Source organism: Cibotium barometz, chromosome 10 (genome assembly GCF_041138505.1).
Source record: "Cibotium barometz isolate CiBa-2024 chromosome 10, ASM4113850v1, whole genome shotgun sequence".
NCBI classification, from domain to species: Eukaryota; Viridiplantae; Streptophyta; class Polypodiopsida; order Cyatheales; family Cibotiaceae; genus Cibotium; species Cibotium barometz.
Window position 1 is genome coordinate 25,953,120 of NC_141055.1, and position 23,203 is coordinate 25,976,322.

The 23,203-nt window shown below is 47.1% G+C and overlaps 1 protein-coding gene across 6 annotated transcripts in view; it reads right to left on the reverse strand.

Moving 5' to 3' along the window:
- LOC147634711 (uncharacterized) overlaps nucleotides 1-22,660 on the reverse strand; it is a 33,214-nt gene extending 10,554 nt beyond the window's left edge. For 2 of the 6 annotated variants that reach the window (XM_086803865.1, XM_086803864.1), the window contains exons 1-2: nucleotides 22,452-22,660; nucleotides 21,656-22,314 (exon numbers count right to left, since the gene is read on the reverse strand). In XM_086803865.1, coding sequence (XP_086659991.1) covers nucleotides 21,656-22,314 — 659 coding nt within the window. In that variant the 5' untranslated portion in view covers nucleotides 22,452-22,660. Of the gene's footprint in view, nucleotides 1-21,655; nucleotides 22,416-22,451 lie in introns of those variants that run through there. The other 4 variants (XM_086803863.1, XM_086803860.1, XM_086803861.1 and 1 more) reach the window with 3 other exon arrangements.
- Nucleotides 22,661-23,203: the final 543 nt, after the last annotated feature.

Sequence of the window (23,203 nt, forward strand, 5' to 3'; positions counted from 1 at the left end):
CCTCACCACCGCCGCAGGCTACTGATGGCCCGCCCACAGATTCGGCTCGGCAGGCTGCCTCAGGGACACCTGCTCAGGCCACAGAGACCTCGGAGTGGCAGCCTGGACAGGGGCGCCGCCGAGGGAGACAGCCACAGCAGCACACACAGAGACCGCTGCAGCAGCAGCCACAGTCTCAGCCTCACTGGGTTCCCGTGAGGAACAGCTTTGCTCCCCTTCAGGAGGAGACCCCTGCAGCGACCGAGGACCAGGAGATGCCAGCTCCCCCTTCTTCACCCCCCCCACCCCCGTCCCCTCCCACCGACTCGTTTCCACCTTCGCCTCCTCCCGCCCCCGCTCCGATTTCGGCAGCGGCTCCCTCTCCACCTCCCTCGCCTCCCCCTCCGCTCGCCTCACCTTCCCGGGAGACCCTGGCTGTTCCCTGGCGCTCACCTGCAGTCCGGAGAGCGCTGAGCACTGACCTCGCTCGAGCATCACAGAGGAGACCTATGCCGATTAGGGCCTCACGGATTTCATCTATCCGCAGTCGGCTGAGTCGCCTTGGCATTAGACAGCGCTCGGAGGCCTTTGATTATACCTTTACACGGCTTTTTGGAGCAGAGGGCCCCCATGAGCCAGCACCCATTCGAGTTCATGTAGTGATACCTCCGGCCCGCGGGGGAGGAGGCACTAGACTCAGCGGTGGCCTTCTCGTTCCCTCTATGTGGACCTTGTGATCGGGAGTGGACTCTAGAGCTCGCTCTCAGCACTTTGAAGACTCAAGCAGTTGAGTTTTCTCACCACATGAGCGATCTGGAGGTGACTAATGTGATAGGCCGACTTTGGGAGTTGGCTCATTTCTTCTTGGATCCCGGGGAGTGTGGATACCTCAGGGATTCGGCATTTGGTCGTGCGCATAGTGGCAGACTTGGCACGCGACCCTGGATATGTGAGTATACACGAGGTTTCTCTGTCAGAGCAGGAGGCAGTCGCCATGGGCCACAGCCCCCACTGGCGCCTGATCCGGGATTCTTGCAGTACACCGGGTGGGCAGATTCGCAGCCGTTCGGATGGGGACTACTCTCCATCCAAGCCGCTTGCGAAGGCCCGCCGTACGGCTGAGACAGCATCCTCCTCAGCAGGGCATCCATGAGGATCATCTCATGGAATGTACAGGGCCTTGGCGGAGCACACTTTATACGCTATCGAGGTTGCTTGGGGCAGGAGCTTCAGAGATGCCTGGTTGGTGGCAGCATTGACATTTTGATGATGCAGGAGCACCATTTGGGTGAGAGCAGGATCCGGAGATATGGTTCGGTGATGCCTGGTAGATGGGACACTTTTTGGTCTGCAGGGTTTGGTCCTTTGGGTGGACAGGGAGGAGTATGCATGGTTATTGCAGATGTATGGCGGCAGGCCATTGTGGACCGAGGGATCATTGTGCCTGGTAGAGCACAGTATGTCACTCTGAGGATGCATGATGAGCTATTGGGTGTGCTCAACATCTATGCGCCCAATCATGCTAGTGCCAGAGCAGAGTTCTGGACTCAGGTTACAGATGCATTGCCAGAGGCCGCACATTGGTGTGTTGGGGGAGACTTCAACATGCTTGAGGACCCGGCAGATAGGGTGGGAGGCAGTCATGTTACAGTGCACGGCACGGAGCTTGCAGCTTGGGACCGGTTTTGCATGTCACTGAGGATCACTGATGCATGGCAGCATGGGGCTTTCTCCCGGTCTCAGGACAGTCTTAGTTTCTCTCGGTCGGATCGCCGGCAGGGAGGGACTAATCTATCTCGGATTGATCGCTTTTATGTGGGCGATTGGTTAGGGGAGCGAGGGGGCTCCGTCGGCATTCTTGCTGGCACCTCATTTTCAGATCATGCGCCAGTTATATTGACATTGGAGGAGGGGACACGGGAGCCCAGCTTGCAGTTGAGGATCCCAGAGAGGGTACTTGCAGATCCCAGTCTCGCTGAGGACATTGAGAAGATCTGGCATGATAGTCAGTGCTCTGACCAGGATGCAGCGGGCCAGTGTGCCCAGGGACTCATTGATCTTAGCTCTTTTCTACACGCTGCAGCTTTGACACGACTGGGAGAGATTCGCGAGCGAGAGCAACGGCTGAGACGCAGCCTTGCTTCGCTACAGCGCCTTCAGGAGCAGCAGCCTGCATGTGAGTGGGTGGCGTCCCAGCTGAGCCAGGCACGCCAGGAGGTTAGAGAGGTAGAGGAGCAGAGACATGAGTTTTACTATCGTCGTCAGGCCTCTCAGTGGACGCAGCTTGGTGATAGAGTGACTGGGGAGTTTTTTGAGATCATTGGACCCCGTCATGCGCGAGCAGGAGTGTGGGCCCATGTGCAGAGGAGGGTTACAGACCATATGCGCACAGTTCTAGGTGCGCCTCTGTCAGAGATTGAGCTTGCTGAGGCCTTGAGGGTCCTGCCGCGACATAGTTGCCCAGGGGAGGACGGACTGACGCCGGCCTTTTTTATGCGCTATTGGGACCTTTTGGGGCCAGGCCTCCGCAGGGGCTTTCAGCATGTTTTGGATACTGGGGTGATGCCGCAGAGCTTTTCAGAGGGCTTGATCTATCTTATCCCCAAGGGGGAGGGAGTATCGGATGACATTCGGCATTGGAGGCCTATTACGATCCTCAATACTGTCTACAAGGTCTTAGCAAAGGCCTTGAGTTTGAGGATCCAGCCCTTCCTGGGGGAGTTGATTCATGCTACTCAGACAGGATTTGTCAAGGAGCGCAGTATCCTTGACAACATCTTTACTTTCTAGGAGGCGACGGCCCGAGCTAGGTTTCTTGGCGAGGACTTGGTCGTGATGCTTCTCGATTTTGAGAAGGCATACGATAGAGTTGATTGGGGATTCTTAGAGGGCACTATGCTACGCCTGGGCTTTGAGCCAGGATGGATCAGAGGGGTGGCAGCTTTGTATTCCACAGCTCGCAGCCAGGTGCTGATTGCAGGAGGTCGGGGGCCGAGTTTTGAGCTGACCAGATCAGTCCGTCAGGGGTGTCCTCTCGCCCCTTTCCTTTTTCTCTTCTTTGCGGAGGCTATGAGTATGTATTTGACGGCAGAGGAGGTTGGTTTGAGAGGACTTCAGCTCCCAGTCCGGGGGGAGGATTTGCTTGATGCTGAGTTTGCAGACGACACGGGCTTATTTTTGCATGGCCAAGAGGCCAATCTTATTCGGGCAGAGCAGTCGCTCCAGGTTTTTAGTGCAGCTTCGGGAGCATTGATCAATTGGCGCAAGACAGTGGCCTTTTGGATCAGTAGTGCTCCCACTCCGGCATGGAGCCCGGACCCCGGTTTAAGATGGATTCCTCCAGGCACAGCAGTGCGGTATTTGGGATGCCAGATTGGCCTTGATTTGTCACCTGAGCAGCAGATTGCCCCGCTTCTTCTGAGCATTCGGAAGAAGCTATTGTATTGGAGTACAGCTCGACTATCCTTGGCTAGGAGGGTGGTGGTGGCAAATCAGGTGCTGTTAGCGACTGTGTGGTACATTACGTCTTGCTGGATTTTCTCGAGCTCTTGCATCAGCCAGGTACAGAGGCTGATCAGGAACTTTCTGTGGTCTGGGCGGGACGGTCAGCCAGCTCGGGCAAAGGTTGCATGGGCAGTTATTACACTTCCGCTGGCTCAGGGCGGTTTGGGCATTATAGATCCAGTCGATCAGAGTAGAGCCTTATTGGGGAAGCTTATTGTTCGGGGGTTGCTTCCAAGCGCTGAGCCTTGGAAAGAGCTCCTCTTGCAGCGACTGCAGGCCCGGGCGCCTCCTGCAGGGGGTACCTGGGCACCAGAGATTCGCTGGATCTTCATAGAGATGAGGAGGACAGGCCTCAGTAGAGGATGGGAGGACAGATTTGCTTTGAGTATCCTGAGGGCTTGGGAGCTGCTGAGACCGGGGCTCTCCCAGCGGCCTCCTTCTTGTGTTGAGGAGCGGGCCAGGCAGCCGCTCATCTGGAGCCCAGCGGTTCGTACAGAGCAGGGTCATATGCTGGGTTCTCGGCCTCGTCTAGCCTGGGGACCTTTAGCGGCAGGCCCAGCTCGTAGTTTTGGAGACTGGCAGGCTTTCTGCAGTCTACCAGAGGAGACCCAGGTGGAGAGGCTGAGTCACTTCAGAGGGGGGTTGATTATGCGGGATGATATTCAGGAGGCACTTACAGAGGAGTGGTTCACACCTCTCGAGCCAGTGGCCCCACGGTGGATGGGAGCCTTTACACAGTTGGAGATCCTGATTGCTGTCAGAGCTAGCACTGAGGATGGCAGATGCCTCTATTATGAGATTCAGGATGAGGGCAGACTCCAGAGAGTGGAGGTGGAGTCGCCTTTGGTTGCAGAGTGCACCTTTCAGAGGATTCGGGTAGTGGCTGCCGCTTCTCGGAAGTGGCATATTGACCCCGACCCTGCTGACGTGCTCCCGGATTGGCGCATATGGGCATATGCAGCGCGCCCCTTGGCCCGGCTACAGTGGGACCCCGGGGAGTACGAGTGGCATGATCCTTATGCATCCCTTGAGGCCACAGAGATCACTTTTTTCCAGTATACTGTTCGGCTGGGACGGCATATTTTGACGGCGAGGAGGACGGTTTCTCCAGCGGCAGCGGGGCATTGGCGATTGCAGGGACTATCACAGGAGTTCCTGGAGGATTTCTGGGCTCGGCTCTGGGCTAGTCGACAGGCCCGCAGGATCTCGGCTTTTCAGTGGCTGGTCACCCACAAGGGCTCAGCAGTTGGCACTTGGCTTGTTTACAGCGGTCTTCCGGCGGCCTGCGTCCGATGCGGCCACCCTATGGAGACACAGAGACATTGCCTTTGGGACTGCCCTCAGGCACAGCAGATTTGGCTGCGGATGCTGCGTATTCTGGCCCCCCTCTCTCCAGAGGGTATGTTTACGTGGGGTGCCGCTGCTTGGTCGACTTCGTCAGGGCCTGCTATGGGCTATGAGATGGAGCAGGGCAGTCAGGCCATCAGATTTATTAGGGGCCAGCCTCGCCTGGTTCCGGCACCGGATTTCTCGTCCGCCAGCTGGACACAGGAGAGGGATTTACGATGGGAGCTCCTCAGCAGCCTCACCATCTGGTTCACCTGGAGGGCTCGGTGCTTTTCGGCCTTTGAGGGGAGATTAGAGCCACCAGCAGAGACTGTTCGGGGGATTTGGCAGGAGTTGATCCACACCCTGCGAGGACAGTACGACCGCATCCGGGGAGACTCGGATGAGGCGATCTTACGGCGCCAGGCCTTCCACACCACTTGGCGCTGCGGCCCGTTCTACACCCTACACACGGGATCCCCCCGTTGGCACTACAGGCCACCTGCTTGGCTCTTCCCCCCCCCTATTGTATGATTTAGCCGCTCAGTTCTTTAGACTAATGCTTGTATTTTGCAGCACCTAGGGAGAGTCTCCCGGGCTGCCATGATGTATTCACTGCTCTTCTCTCTTTTAGGAGCAGGAGAGATCTCTTTTGTAGCCCTACGGGCGTTTTTTACATAACTAATGAAAGGATCTTTTCTCGGAAAAAAAAAAAACGTCTTGCCACCTTGCATAACGACCTCTCTCTCTCTCTCTCTCTCTCTCTCTCTCTCTCTCTCTCTCTCTCTCTCTCTCTCTCTCTCTAACCTTGCCTTGTGCAATGCATAAGGAAAGTCTAGATTTTGAAGCCTTCTTTTTGTCTTCCTATAGCTATGAGTATGAAGTTACAAAATGTCATCCTTTTCTGTCTTGCAATCTCTCTCCCTCTACTCACTCACTCTACTCTTTAGAGTTTAGAGTCTAGACTCTCTCTCTCTCTCTCTCTCTCTCTCTCTCTCTCTCTCTCTCTCTCTCTCTCTATATATATATATATATATATATATATATATCAAATTTCCATTCTCTCTCTGAGCTCTCTCTCATAATGCCTCCCAAAGGTACCAAAAGAGCTAAGAAGGTAAACTCTTGGTCATGGTGTGGGATGAAGTGGATGTCCTTGAACAGGGTGTTGGAGGGGGAGCTAGGAGATGGAAATGTCGCTATTGCAACATTACCGAATTCACGAGAGCCAACTAGGTACGAGGACATCTTCTTCATGAAGCTGGCCAGCCTTGTGGAGCTATCCCTACCGGAAAAAAAAAGGGAGCTTAACGCCAAGCATAATGCTGTCCTTTTTCATGCTCCCCCTCCAAGGTCTATGGCTGTAAACCCTTCACTCTTTACAGCTCCTTCCAATCCCTCTCAACCCATGAACTTCTCTGCATCGATTGGATCCTCTTCCACCCCCAAGAGCCACCCAATGCATTCTTGCTACCTCTTGGGATCCATGCAAAAGAGAAGCAGTGGATGCAGCTGTTGCAAGGTTTTTTTACCATGATTATACTGCATTCAATGTAGCAAGGTCTCCCTACTTCCAAGAACGGTTCGCCTCATTGCTGAGTTTGGGCCTACCTAATCTATCTATCATTGAGTCATGCAACACTCTGAGCAATGTCTTTCTCTCTCTAGCTCTCTCTCTTTCTCTCTCAGCACACACCATGGATATCTTCCATCCACCTTACGCATAAACTTAGGTGCACTTATTTAAACCCTAACCTTAATTCGATCAAGTCTCTCACCATTGGCCTCTGTAAGCTCAGCTTTGGGGATTTCTAATTTTGTTGCGTGAGCGTTGGCTTACGTGCTCAAGGTCTTATTCAAATCGTTATTCTGAACTTGGAGGACCTCCATGGCATGCTTATGAGTGTTGAGGAGTTCTTCCTATGTAGCCTCGGCCAAAACGAGCTCATGCTCAAGCTTGCGGACTTCTTCTTTGGCCTTTTTGAGCTTGGCTTCTAACATTACCACTTTCTCCTAAGCTTCATGAAGTTGCTAACGGGAGAGGTTATGCTTGGTGATCGCCTCTTGGATGAGCTTGTCATGGCACTAGAATTTCTCTTGTTGTGGGGCATGTGTCTTTTGGAAGATTCCGCGACATGGCCGATGAGGGTGACCCATTGTTGAGTGTCAACTTGTGGCTCTAGGTATGATTTCAAAAGCATTGAGTGAAGCCAACCCATGTGTTGGTTGTTGAAGTACTTGGTGGGCGGCTTGACCTTTGTCGGTACTAGCATTATGCACCTCATCCTGGGGGACATCCCATGTGAAGAACTAATGCCGCTCACAGAGATCATCTCCGGAGCAAAAAAGGTTCTCTTCTTGAAGTGGATGGGCAGCCGAGCCCGTTTTCCATGATCATTCTATTGTGGAGGCTCAAGGGTGCCAGGGTTCACGGGGAGGCGAGGGTGGACCATGGGTAATGGGGTTGGGTTAAATGAAGCTCCCAAGAGCAGCCGTGGGCGAGGTTCTGAAGGGTTGTGGGTCATCTCAAGCTTCTACTTCTTGGGGGGGGGGGGGGGGGGGGGGGGGGGGGGGGGGGGGGTCAAGTCAAGTTTGTTGAAGAGTTAAAGCTTGTCGAGGTGGATTATGTCATGCTGGGTACCTGTGGTGGAGGCTCTTTGCCGATGGCATGGTATAAGACCTTAGTGAGCATGTAGGCACAATTGATCTTGCCGACATCAGACTTGCAAACACCACAAAGTTCCGTAGTGAAAATATCGGCCCAATTTGCTGTGGTGCCTTCATGGAGTTTGGCCAGAATGGTGAGCGGCACTCTCCCATGCCAATCCTGAGACCTTTGGTGGGTAAGGAACATAAGTACCCCTTGCCGGCAGGCACTAAGCTTGGTACATTGAGTCAAATTTGACACCATTATTCTTGATGCCTTGCATCAGACACAAGTGGTGAATATTCAAGGAATGTTGGGGAGATTTTCTTTCATTTAAGTACCCATGATGATGTATTCCATGGACATGATGTAATCCTTTTGGTCGCATAGGTTATTTTGGCCTTATGTAGATGTTGATATCTCTCTCTCTCTCTCTCTCTCTCTCTCTCTCTCTCTCTCTCTCTCTCTCATATTACACCCCCGTTATGGTACTGGTGGAGCTAGACAAATCTGCATTGCATTCTTGTATACCCTGCGCATATAGGTTGCATACTGAGCCTCTAGCAGTAGTGCTCCATCCATCACACCCCCCACTAGCTCAGTACTTTCATATTTTGTTTCATGTTCATTTTTTCCTTTTTTTTCTCGGCATCCAGAAGACATTGACAGTTGTACATTGATTTGTCTCATAGGTCGAGTTCGGCCTCTAGTAGACATTAATACAGCTCTCTCTCTCTCTCTCTCTCTCTCTCTCTCTCTCTCTCTCTTATCTATCTATCTATCTATCTATCTATCTATCTATCTATCTATCTATCTATCTATATATATATATATATATATATATATATATATATATATATAGAGCTACCTCGGCCGTGTAGATCTAGGTGCCCTCCTCACCCCCTCGCTGATGTTGGACATCCTTTATGGAACCCTACCACACATCAATGGATAGCTCCCTCTCCACCCTCGCACCCCCATATCCTCTCCACCCATTTTGTATCCACGATGATGAGGATGGTGATCTTCCATGATGAGGATGACAATGATGATCTACATTTACCTAGGGATTAGTGTTAGTTCTTTTTGTTATGGTGTCTATTTTTCCATGATGAGATTCCATGGACACATTGTACACCTTTTGTCTCATAGACCCGTTGGGTCTTTTGCGAGACGTTAATATATCTTCTTCTTCTCTCAAATACTTGGCAAGGTTCAGATGAGGGGGTGGTCCAACATGAGGCTGTCGTGGCGGGAGGGGACCTTGCCAAGGACATAGCACGGGGTTGCTAAAGACGATGGCATGAGCAATGGAGTGGGCCGCAAGCAACTAATGCAAGGCGTGGGTGGCAAGCGCGATGCAAGGCATGGAGGTGCCGCAAAGCAAGGCGCAGGCGCAGTCCAAGGCGTGGATCATGGCCGTTTGTCATGTGCAAACATTGGTCGAGGGGCGTGAAGGTTTGGGGCGACGTGGCACATAGGTGATGTAGCAGACAGGGGCCACGTTCCCCGTCCGTATCGGCAACCAAGCACCACGGCCCCCCCCCCTCATGTGTGGCCATGCAAGTGGTCGGGTGGCCAACCGGCCACATGAGGCGTTGTGCAACAATTTTTTTAATGTAAAATACATTTTTTATTTTTGGAAAAAAATAATGTTAAGGGGGGTTTTTTGTAAATATGCAAAATTTACATATTATAGGTCCTTTTTTAAGAAAAAAAGTATTTTTTGGTATTTTTTATGGGTTTGTGTGCGTGCGTGCATGTGTGTGTGTGTGTGTGTGTGTGTGTGTGTGTGTGTGTGTGTGTGTGTGTGTGTGTGTGTGTGTGTGTGTGTGTGTGTGTTGGGGACGGGGGGGGGGGTAGTAATTTTTCTAGGTTTTGTGTGGTGTGTGTTTGGGGAGGGGGGGTTGTGCGTGCGTGCGTGCGTGTGCGCACGCGCTGGGGGGAGGCGGGTTGGGGGGGTGGTGCATTGTGGATGTGCACGTGCAGGTGTGTGCGCTTTGTCTCTGTGCATGTGCGGGTGTGTTTTGTGTCTGTGCACGTGCAAGTGTGTTTATTGTTTGTGCACATGCTGGTGTGTGCATTGTGATGGTGTGCATGCGGATGTGTGTTTTTCGTGGGGATGTGTGGTGCACGTGCAGCTGTGTGATTGGGCACGTGTATGCACTTTGTGTGTACGTGCGGATGTTTTTGTTTTTTTTTTTTTAAGTTTTTTATCATTCCTAAGTACATGTGTGTGCGGTTGATAGGGTGTGCTATGTGATGTATGTACAACAGGGAATTAAGGTTTTCATCTTACCATAAGCCTCAATGAACGAAGGTAGAAAACCGCTTGCCTAGGCCCCAACCACGACAAAAGCTTGGACGCTACTGCCACTAGCCTTGCTAGTGGGCCTGATTGAATTTTAGCTTTCTAGTTGACAAGTTGGTGTTACGGCATAAGGCACGGGGTTGTTGTGGGATTGTGGTGATTCCTTTGAGCCTTCAAATTGCTTGGCGCAAAGCAAAGGGGGTGTGTGCAAGGCTCTCTTAGAGTTTTGGCATCGTGGTTGGGTTTTCTTCTATTTGAACTAATGGGGGTACATGGGCTTGGTGATCCATCCACGGACTCTTGCACCATGGTCGGTTCTTCTTCCATTTGAACTGACAGGGATACGACCACCGCACATGGACATGGTGATCCATCCATGGACTCTTCCAATTGCTTTAATGGTGGTGTCGGCACATCAGTCGAGGACCAAGGTGGCAGCTACTGCTCTCCACTCCTACTTAGACTTTGGCGTGGCGTTGGAGGCACGGCTTTGGGTCTCCACTACATCTTGGATTTGACATTTGATGGGGTGTTGGTAGACGCTTGTGGCATGGGTTTCTTTGACCTTGGAACGTTCCCTTTGTAGAAGCCTTGAGCTTCTAGCAGCTTTGTCGGGATCCATAGTGGTGTTGATTGTTGGGATGGAATTGGGTGTTAGTGCCGTTGCTTGGCTCTCTTTGGCTTAGGGGATTGTGGTGCAGACAGAGAGGTTTTTGGGACCCAAACAAACAATTCCCCTTGTAGAAGGCTTGAGCTTCTAATACCTTGATGGACATCCAAACCAGCAAGGCTCGGGTTGTGGGTAAAACTCCTTTGCGTGAGACTCCCGCTAGGCAAAATTGTGCTCATAGCTAGGCTTTTGGCCAAAAGGTGGCTGCCAAGACTTGGCTTTGGCATCGTAGCTTCCTTGACTAGCCAAGGTACTCAGGGGTATGCACTCTTTTTTGGTGACCTTCCCAAAGGTTTGTTGAGGTTGTCCTTTGGGGGTGGTCTTCCTCTCTATCGACGAGGTTTTGGATCTCCATAATGGTTGGAGGGGGTGGCCGACACATCGAGGCAAGAGTACAGTTGAGTGTGAGGGGTTACCTAAAGTGATGGCTTGTAAATTGACAACGAGGCTACGGATATTGAAGGATTGGGGTGTTCTCGTCTATCACGGGTATGGTAACCATTATGTGGGGTACCTCAAGTGTCACGGTTCGCTTTCGACGGCTGACAACCCAGTCAGTGGCCACAATCCATGCCCTTTTGAGGATGATGCTCTCTTTCATGGTACCTACGGGAGTCACATAAAACTTGCAAGAGGCAACTTTAGTTCCAATAAAAAACTCCGCTTCAAAACAACCGGCAATTAAGGATTGGGAATTGTTAACCAGAGTAAGGGTAGCTCCAGATGGTGTGAGGAGGGTGTGGCCTAATGAGGTCCATGCCTCCCATGACAAAACACCGTGACTAGCTTGGATGTCAACCAAGGCTGCCCACGCAACTAGGAGGGAATTCTAGCTCAAGGTGAGACATGCCAAAGCTTACAGAAAAGGATTATACTTTGATAAATAATTTCAGCCCTTTGTTCTTTACGATGAATAGCACAATGTAGAGAAGATAAGACTGGAGAGAGAGAGGAGAAATAATTACACAACCTTGGGTCCGAAATACTCTCTAAAGGGTCCCCACCACGTGTAAGGGACTCCTCCCAAAGATCGCCTAATACACAGGCATACGCAAGATTAGAGAAACGAAATAAAAGGGGTGCAAGCATCACCCAGCCATAGGTTCGCGTCTGCAAACCTCCCCCGAGCCAAGGGCTAAGGTTCCACTCCTACGAGTCCATGCCAGTCAGTCATGGTGTCCCATACCACTAGTGCTTGCCCACAGGGGTCCTTGGCAAGACTACCCATGATCTACCATGTCCATGGCAAGACTAAGCCTCTTGGTCCAGGTCCAGACCACAATGAATCAATAATAACCCAAGACTCACTTATATAGTGTTTATTGCTGCTATAAATAACAGTCCAATCATAAATAGCCAACAACCTTGGATTTATTAAATGTGAACCCTAGCCACCTCAATCTATTTGCTTTTCCTAATCCCACGGCTCTCCTAGCCCTGATGGATTAGTCCCTAACCCCAAGGGTTAGGGTTAGGTACATAACATTCCTCCCCACTTAGGACATTTCCACTCTTGAAAATAAATGAAGGAGAATCTAGCAAATCAGGTTTATACCTATCCATAAAATCCACATAGCCACATATCAAGGAACCAACTCAACTAAAGCTATCATTTCTCCAACATGTGACCGTGGAAACAAGACAAAAAATAATAATCTTCTCAGGTCCTTGAAGAACGTAAACCATTCTTCAATCCTCCAACTCCTCATGGAATTGGAACCTAAAATCGTTGAGACAAATATCTACTAGCTGCAACATCATACCCATTCTTTTCATAATCTAGTAAACTCCTTGTACCTAGGGGGTATCATTCCTCCCTCTCAAAAACTCCTAAAACTATCAGGCACCACAACTATGTCTCCTTCAAGCTATCAAAGACTCACTGAATCTAGGTTTTGATCCAACTCCTATCAAACATAACCTAGCTATTGCCAGAACTATATGCTCAACAGTATCATAGGCAAACTTGACCATAGGGTTGCTCTCCCAATAAAACAGTCACGTGGAGCCGTATGCACAAAGCATAATCTCCAAAACCTTGTTCCACCCTCTTCGTCACCCGTATGGAGATTATGCACAAAGCATAATCTCCATAACGTCGGACTGAGGATGATCAAAAAAACACGTCTATCGAATCTCCGAAGGACCTGCTAATAAGAGCATTCCGATAATCATAAGAAATTCCTCTCCTAATCCCAACACAATCCGGCACACAAACTCTTCACCCCAGAACAACAGCTCGTTCCAAATAAAAGTAATGACTATCGTCCACCCTAACAAGTGGAATGATCCCTGAGTCCTGATCTAAATCAATGGAGCTTTTCGCTTGGACCTACTACCACTATCAAATGAAATGCCTATCGGCCCGACATAGCTCCCTCAAGGAATCATATAGGTCAGCACAAAACTGGTAAAAGATTCACCCACTGAATCCTTCAAACCCCATCCAAATTACCCTTCCGATTTCCTCCCCCATAAAGATATAACATAGCAAGGAGAAAATATAGACACACCCAAAAACTCTACATGCTGCATATCCTAGCGTCCCATACCACTAGGATACACACCATATAAAATTTCCTCAAGACTTTTAAAGCTGAGTCAAGGTGATCAATCCTTTCCTAACTAAGTCTTGGTAAACTACACCTCCACCCCATGCCATGGTCTGCCTTTCAAGTAAACCATTGAAATAACAGTGAAATAATTCACACATGTCCACACATCTTATAGCTCTCATCCTAATGGAGCTCCCACAAGGAAATATACCATGCAATTTGTCCCAATCTTGAGATTTTCCGACTACTGGTAGGCAATCTCATCCTCCCCTCGCTAGCTCATCCTAAGAGGCTGAGACCATGGAATCCAAACAATCTTGTGATCAACCAACTGTCTAGCTAGAAGACCACAACATAACTCAAGAAAACTAGCACTAATGCTTCCTAAACCAGTTTCTAACTTAACCATTATAACTACAATTAACATCAAATGAAACGGTACCAACACATTTAAACACTTCATAACAAATATACATTATTTCCGAAGTTCTATTGAGTTCGTAAAAATAGAGGATGGGACCGCAAAATCACCCTTCAACATATTGGAGCATCTTCCATTACAAAGGACAAAACATGACCCTTCCAACTCTCACACACACTAGTCCCAAATCTGTCCATGTCCCGCCGCCAGGTTCACACAATACGCGTGATCACTTGGTTATGTCACTCCCAACTTCTGCACAAGTTTAGCACTAACGAAGTTGTGAGTGCTACAAAGGTAAAAAGAATGTGCACACTCCCCTAACACCGACCCATACATACGTATCAAGCCGTTATGACCAAAGATTGCCATGCTGAAAACACATTCCATGCAAGCACTCTGACCTAAAACAATAATATTCACGGAAGAAATTTGAGGGTTACATGTTACTTTGGTCAAATGAGTTGCCTTGGTCTTTGCCTTCGGATAAATCGCCTTCATATGTCCTTTTGACCGCAAGAGAAATATCTGCCCTCCCTAATGTTATGGAGGATCTCTTGATGCTCTTGATGCTTCTTCAGATTGGGTTTTGTGGAGCCTTCTCAGACTTAAACTTTTGTTTACGCTTGGAAGCTTGCTCAGAGGTTTCTGTGGTTTGAGGTTTCTCAAAGACGTTCCTCTGAGACTGGCTGGCCATTGTCTCTTCATAAATCCTAGCATACCAAATGGCATCCTCTAGTGTCTTGCTATTATTGTTCTATACTTGGAGATTGTGTTCCCATGCCAACCCACAAATAAAAAACCCACACAACGTTGTGGCATCCATGTGTGCCGCTCGGGACTGCAACTCTCTAAATCTCTATAGGTACGTGTCAAAAGATTTCATGTCCAAGTCCATAAACTTGGCCACAATATCAAACTCATCCTTCACCTAGAAAGAAAGAAAGAAAGAAAGATTTTATTAACGTCTTCCAAAAGACCGAACTCGGCCTATGAGACAAATCAGTGTGCCTGTGTGGGGTATCCTCTGTCATCCCAACAAAATGAAAAAGTACTAAACTAAAAAGCTGAATTTGGGTGTGCAATAAGTACAATGAGCGGGGGAGGGGATGGAGCTCTACTACTAGGAGAATGCAAAGCTATATACATGGAGTATACAATCATGATATGCAACCTAGCTGGCTCCATCTTGTACCGTATTGGGGGTATAAAATGGTATACATCAATGAAGGGGCTGTCCATAGCTCCCTGAAGAACATGCCTGGGTCTGCTCTGAAGCGAGCCAGTCGCTCCGCACCCTCTCTGTGAAACTGAGCTCTGTCATCTCTCTCTGGTATAGGCGTGGTGTCCGAAAGCCACGTGTCCTCTGTCTCCTGCAGGCTCTGAGTGTCTCTGCTCTCTGAAGAGTAATTCCCTGCTGGGTAGGGGCTGGGAGTGGGATGGATCTCTGAAAAAATGTAGTAGTCTGTGTCTGTCGTCCCCCCCTGGAGCTGTCTGAGCCTATAATGATGTCTCTCTGTGACGCTGTATGTCTAGAATGAATCTCCCCCGTATGCGCTCGTCTGCTGCCTCAAAGATCCAGCGTAGGAAATATGGCTCTCTGAATAAAATGGGATCTCTCTCTCTCATGGCTGTATATGCTCTTCATCTGCATACATAATGCTCCTCACTCTCCACCTCCTCTCTGCACAATCTGCATACCCTCTCCTCTCGGGGGATCCGTGCTGCTCTGCCAGTCTCGATCTCCAATCGATGTGATGAAACTCTAAGCTGACCAATAGCCACTCGGGAGCCGTGTGGTAAAAAGCCCTCCATGTATCTAGGCCTCTCTATAAATCCATCATCAGTGATACTCATGAAGTGATCTCTATAGTATAGCATCTTCGGTGGAAGAGGCTATGTAGGCGATATCCATGTCTCTCGTGTATAGAGTTGCCATAGGTCCTGTCTCAATACTCTGTTCCTCTCACTATGAGAGAGACGGCTATGTGGTGCATCCCTATCATACTGGAATGGTGGTAGATGATCCATGTCTAGGCCATGCTGTGAGAACCAATGTGTGACCTGTGCATACCATGATCCTCTGTCTCCTCCCTCAGCCAGCTGTCTAGATGCCTCAAAAGCTCTGTATGACAATCTGTCCTGTGGCATCTCTTTGAATCTGTCTGGCAGGCATATAGTCTGGAATATGGCCTCTACCATCATAGGATGGCGCAGCAAACTCTGCTCGGATAATGTCATGAGGTACTAACGGTTTGTTGCGTATCATGCGTGCCATCATGAGGAACTGTGGTCTCTCTATCTGTGTCCACCAATGGGTAGCAAGGCCTGGCGCCCATACCGCTGCTCCATACATCAGTGCCGGTGTGACTAATGTGTCAAATAGCCACCCCTTCGTCCGGGGCTTCTGAAAATGCGCCTGGTGGCACTGTCTCTCTAGCATAGCCAATGCTGCATATCCCCGTGTCAATCTAGCTCTGGCTATTGAACCCATGATGGTGAAAGGCGTGGCTGCTGCTACAGAGAAGGTAACCCCTAGGTACACGTATGATGTCACCACCTCCACTTGGCGTCCTACGAGAAAGAATGTCAGCTGACTCCTGCCCTGTCTCGATGTATGAAAGACCATAACCTTGGTTTTCGCAAGGTTCAAGTAAGACCCCTCTGTGTGCAGAAATCATCGGGTGCATGTAGATGCTGCTGTAGACCTCCTGGAGACTCAGACACTAATACAATATCATCAACATAAAGCATAATATGTACTGAGGTACCTGCTAAATCAACTCCATCTCCGCCTCCCCGTTTAATGAAGTCAGCCACCTCATCAATGTATAACCCAAATAGCGTGGGGGAAAGTGGGCATCCTTGCTTCACACCAATGGTGCTAGCAATAGTCTCGGACATACCTCTCCTAGGCATCTGACTCGCCCAAAAACCTGCTCATATAATGCATAGATGCCCCATGTCATATCTACTGGTATGCCAAGAGACTGCAGGCGCTGAAAGAGCCTCTCTCGTGGTACTGTGTCAAATGCCTTGCGGAAATCCACAAAGCAGCAATAGAGCTTTCTCTTCCTCACTCTGGCCTAATCAATCATACATCTCAAAGTGAATACATGGTCAGTGGTAGAGAAAGCTCTCCTGAAGCCTGCCTGCCCTGATGAGCGTAAACCTGCTCGCTCAGCATATAAGCTAAGCTCTTGCTCCAACACTGCACCATAGAGTTTGGCCAACACGTGGCCAACCATAACCGTCCTGTAGTTGCTCGGATCGAGCATATCCCCTGCTTTGTGGATCGGCACAATGGTGTGCATCGTCCACTCCGCAGGCAAACCCTCTCCTAGTAATCTCCACCATGTCAGGACTTTCCCCTTCAAGAGACCCCTGACCATCTGAATCTTTTGAGCTTTTGAGAATGGATGAAATTCGAAGTGTACGTTCCAGCAGTTTAGCCAAGAGTCAACCACCTCCTAGGTTCTCTCCTTTGTCTCACCCGCAAAAGCCTCATGTGCAAAGGAAGGAGCTATTGTTGCCAGACCTACCGGAGCCGTTGCACCAATCACCACCCGTTGAAGTAAAACCACCTGATCCTGCAAAAGTTGGGTCTCTTCCCACAACTCTGCCCAGAGTTGTGCCATTTGCTCCTCGAAGTAAGTTTTCTCGCTCCATCGTGTCCTCACTCTATTATCACACCGGAATGCTCCTTTGCTAAGGGGGTGAAGATAGAGCTTCCTTTGCCTAGATGGAGACAAGAAGAAGATAGCCTTCGTGATGGTTCTTGTACACAAAAGGTGGGTGGAGAAGAAGATAATAAGAGAGAGAAGCCTACAAACAAACCTATCTAGCATGCATCCCTTAAGCAAGTAAGATTCAAGAGAACACAAGCAAGCGGGTAGGAAGAAGAAGAAGAGCTCACAATAAGTATTATATTGCAAGGGAATGAATGTATATTACTTCGTGTCAAAATTGACTTATATTCAAGTGACTAGTTTCAAACTAGACCAGCCAAAACTTAAAAATGATATGGCCACTAGTACTAGTCTTAAGCAAATATATACATGAATTCCTTAGACTTTCCCTATTTGATATTAAGCTCATGGTAAGGCCGCTTTATATGTTCCAGCGCCGACCAGACAAAACTTTAAAATGATATGGCCACTATTACTAGTCTTAAGCAAATATGTACATGAATTCCTTATACTTTCCTTATTTGATATTAAGCTCATGGTAAGGCCACTTTATATGTTCAAGCGTCGATCAGCCAAAACTTTAAAATGATATGGCTTATCTACTTTGACTAGTTTCAAACTAGGCCAACCAAAACTTAAAAATGATATGGCCACTATTACAAGTCTTAAGCAAATATGTACATGAAGTCCTCAGCCTTTTCCTATTTGATATTAAGCTCATGGTAAGGCCGCTTTATATGTTCCAACACCGTCTTATAAAAGATAGGTTCCCATTCGAGTAGATAAGATGGCAAAGCACCTTCCAGTAGGTTAGGAGGGTGAAACCATATTAACCTACGATGCGGTTAACACCCTTCTATACTAGATAAAAAATTTATTTTCATACCATCTTCATCAACATTTGCTTTTAGACTACCAAGTTGCTGAAGAATAGAGCCTATGTTGCTCAAATGTTCTCCTAGGATATTACTCTCTTTCATTTTCATATTAAAGAACTTTTGCTTCAAAACTACCTTTGAACTATTAATCTTGTTGCCAAAGAGAATCTCTAGCTTGTCCCATACCTCCTCTGCTCATTTGTCGAAGTCCACATAATGAATGAGACTATTTGCAAGACTAAGTCCAATGAGTGCAAGATCTTTGTTATTCTTGCCTTGCCAGACACGAATCTTCTCAGCACCTTAATCTACTGCAAGTTACCTGTTAATGCCCTTGACGACATTCCACAGTCCGTCTCTCATCAAGAGAAGCCTCATCTTTGTCTGCCAAGTACGAAAGTGAGCCATTGAATTTCTCCAATGCAATGTTGCATCTCTTGGTCTCCACAACTCACCTTTTTGAGAATCCCCAAATTAGCTAACGTGGCATTGCAAGTACAAGCTGCAAAACTAACAATGACGGTTGGCGCTCCTACCTAATGGACAGCGTTGTGCACTGTCTCACGAACGTCAAACTACTACTAGTGGGATGATGGGATCGTGATGTTGCTAGCGACGATCTACAGATATTTGAGATGGGTTTTTGGTGTCAACTTGGAAAGCATGGCTCGCAACAGTATGTTGATGGCGATGGACAAAAGCAAGTAATGCACTAATAGGAGCAAAAGCAACAAGGTTATGTGCTAGTAGGGTGTGTAGAGAGATGTGACAACGGGCAGATCATGACGGTCGGAGATGGTTGGGTGGTAATCCTTGTTGGTGATGAGAAGATGTGACGGATGAGACACATGGGGAGGCGAGGTGCAGGATCGCGAGAGAGAGAGAGAGAGAGAGAGAGAGATGACAAAGCTATAGAATGAGAGCTAGATTGCACGACTCAATGATGATTTGATTGATGTGTTGAACCTTCATCAAGTACATGCTTTTGTAGGGTTGAAACCTTATCTTTTCACCCATAGAAATCACACATCGAACTAATGACACATGGCACACCATCTTATCCGCACACATAGGGGGTGTTCACACCTACTAAGCCACGAATCTCAACAATTTCCTACATATAGGAGTGTCGTTTCATTCCATAACTATGATGCACACACTTATGCCCCAGACATAGGTATGGACATGTATACATAGTTATACTTGTATAAGTAAAAATTGTGGATGTGTGCATGTGCTTGTGTATCTTCATGTCTCACTTATGCATCATTATACATATCGAAACACAAATAAGCCCATGCATGCCTACGCATGCAAATGAATATCTACACACATAAACATATGCATGTCTACACATGCAAATGAATATCTACACATACATAAATATATGTATGCATTTGCAAATGCTTCATGTATGTACATGTTTAGCCATGAATAAAGCCCATGGTAAAGGATATCTGTGTAGCTTATTCATAAACGTGCATGTGTGAGTGCATACATGAATTTATGTAAACAAATATGGCTACAAATAATATTAATGTATATTGATTCCATGTGCATGTGCATACTCATATAACATTAAATAAATAGCACATTGATCAAAACATGTAAAAACAAGACAACTAAGTCACTTCGAAACCAAAAATATTTGTGATAATTCACCAGATATACCTAGTCACATCCCATCGTTAGATGTTTGTGATTGTCAGTCATAAACATATATACTTAGAAAAATTCAATATATATACCTTCATAAGGTCAGAAAAATCTGAACTTACGAATTGAGAGATTTGAGAAAGAAATAATAGTGAAGAAGGACAAAGACAAAAACAAAGCATTTGAAAGATCAAAAATAAATAAACTAACAAACCTAGCTACTAAGGAGATGAAATCAAAAGATACTATCAAACGAAGACTTTTAATTAAGACATTAACAAAAGAAAAAACAAAAACAAAAACAAACAAACAAACAAACAAACAAAAAACAAAACAAAAATTAAAATTTTAAAAAAACAAAATAGCGAAACAGAGAACTGTAAACTCTAGACCTAAAGCACTAAGAGCTAGAACCAAACATTAAGCTAAACTTTTAAAAAAGACTTCGACTCAAAAGTGCAACCATTAACTCCAATGTCTGTTCGAACATGAAGTGTAGGTTCATCAACTCTATCATGCTCTATCATGCATAGCGTGGACAATAAGCTATGACATCCCTACTCACGTCATCAGTGCCCAAGAGTAGATGCAAGTTTGTATAAGGTTAGTCCAAAAGAACATGCTTTATGAAACCAACAAACTGAGTTTCTATCACTCTCTGGAGGTGATGGGCATACTCAACCATGATAGAGACTAGCACTCAAAGTCTGCTCTAAGGTATAACAACAAACAATTACAAAACATAGGAAAGAACCAAACTAAGTCTATATTAAGCTAGAGCAAGAAAGAAAAGATTAACGAAGGCCTACTCTAAATTAAAACAACAAACCCTACTCTTAAGCCACTTTTACAAAAAAGAGCATTGAATTATGAATTAAGTCACCTAACCCTCTGGTTAGCATCAAGTACATAAGTCTTAGCTTTTACAAGTGACTTTAATGAAAAAGCAGAGGGCCATTTATATGCCTAACACCCAAATTAAGTCACCTAACCCTATGGTTAGCATCAAGTACATAAGACTTAGCTTTTACAAGTGACCTTTATGAAAAAGCAGAGGGCCATTTATAGGACATTTTTAACCTAAAATAACCAAAAGGCTATAGATCAACGAATATTACAAAAATTCAAATAGATCAACGAATATTACAAAAATTCAAATAGATCAACGAATAAAGTACACGTCATACATGAAGTTTTCATGCATTTTAAAAAATGTTGCGAGTGCAATGGCACGTGTATGCACTATTGTGTATATATACATAAGGGTGGGCACATTTGTGGCACATGTTAATTTGTGGGTGGGTGTGTGTGTGTGTGTGTGTGTGTGTGTGTGTGTGTGAGAGAGAGAGAGAGAGAGAGAGAGAGAGAGAGAGAGATCTTATGTGTGCACGCACACACTTGTGTATTAATGTAATTAAGCATCAGTGAAACACATGGCACGAATGTGATCACATTTGGATACACAAATTAGTGTTAGTGGTGGGAAAAGAAGATTCCATGCCTAATAAGTATGTCCATGAATATGTGTGCACTACATATTTAAGGGTATGTAGCGCGTCTACAAGCACATACATTACATGCTTTGACTTGCATGTACACGCACATGTATGGCTTGAATGCACAAACCCCATCTATACTTAGGTCACATACATGTGGCATGTGGACAAGTAAACACAATAATTTTTCTAAAAGAGAGTAACCTTAGCAAGTAAAACTACTCAAGCACTTCAATTACTCCGAGGGGGAACCACCTTAGCAAATAAATTTGTGGACAAAGATGACACTCATAAAAAATTTGATTGTGGCTACTACTAGGCGGCAACCCAACACCTAAAAGTAATATAATTCTACTCTCAGAGAAAGAAAAAACAGCGTTGCAGCACGGTATATAATTTATATGCCTAACGTGAAAATAATATGGTTATATGCCTAAGGTGAGAATATATGATTATATGCCGGCTGTGATGGTTCAGAAACCTCTAAGCATACCAGAAAGGAAAGTGTTGGTACATGACATACCCGATGTGCTTTACGACTTGGATCGCCTGCTTTTCCTCTTGTTGTTGCAACTCTGAACCATCGCGTGCCACTGCTTCAGCTTGAGACTCTGTGGTAACCATGGCAGACCTTCTCCGGGCTTCTTCCTTGGTCTTCATCTTCTTACTTGACCTGTGGGAGACCTCCGCAGCCACGGCCTTCCCGTTGGCTGCTGCTGCTCCCATGGACGGATCTTGACCGCCCGTGAAAGGGACTCTCCCCATTCTCTTCAAGCGGACTGCCCGGTTTCCGTCCCCCACAGCCGGTTCTGTACAAGATTGGTAGAGGGCACCATCCCCCTTCTCGGCGATGTGCAGCTGCCGACACAGGTGCACAATGAGGTCCCGATGGGACCGCCCCGCGGCTTCCACGGCCAGGTGGAGCTGAGCGGAGGCAGAGGCGGCGGAGAGGCGGCGATCTTTGTTGCGGGGCACGCGTTCCCTGTCGTAGGTCTGCCGACGGCTTCCGGCGCTCTCGTTGAAGATGGATTTGTCCACCATGACGTTGACGAGGTCCTGCAGCCTGGCGGGCACATCCCCGCAGAGCCTCGCCACGCTCTGGATCTCATCCTGCCCGAGCGAGCGGAGGTCCAGAAACCGCACTGTGGCGATGTCAACGAAGTCAGCAGCAGGATTCTCCATCTGCTCACAGACAAAATCACGCATACATCGAAGGCCCTGCTTTCATGGTGCGCTTCAGAAAGAGAATTTTGTTTTTTTCTTTAATAACATAAACATTACGGAACTGAAAAGCCTCGGAAATAAAGCTTTGCCTTTACCTCTGTCTTTCTTTCTCCCCTACAGTCCTGTCTCTCTTTCTCCTCTCTACAGTCTTGCCACCATGTCTAGCAGCATGCAAATAGCTCCCCAAATTGATGAGATAATATCAACTGCTAAGGATTATAATGCGTTGTATTGCCCAAACATAAATAATGTTTAATACCCTAAATATGTATATAATATATATATTTGCTATAAGAGTTCCTTGTAACTGAAATGATTTTAGTACCCTAAAAGTATATAATTGCTTATGTTACCCCCGAGAAATATTTTTTAATTAGAAATCTTCCACTTTTTAGAAAAAAAAATCACATTTTAAGCAAAACCTTACCAAAAAAAATTCCCACAAAGCTCAAGAAAAGCTCGAAGAATTCTCACTTATAAGAGAGGCAAGAGAAGAGACCTCACATCTGAGATCTCTATATTATCTTAAGGAGGAGTTTCACAAAGCTGTCACGTTGCAAGAATTTGGAGGTTCGGGGAAGAAGAGGAGGAGGTTTGGGTAGAATTTGATTTTGGAAGCCTCAAAAGATGTGCAAAGCACGGGTTCCCAACTAGTTATAAGAGAGGCAATAGAAGAGACCAGTCCAATTTTTAAAATCCCACAAAGCTTGAGAAATTTTGGTTCGAAGAGAAGAAAGTAAAGCTTGAGAAAATATGGCTCGAAAGAGAAGAAAGTATTTAGTGGAAGTTAAGGATCGGGTATGTGTGGAGGAACAAAATTGAGAGTGGTCCATTTATTTATGGGCAA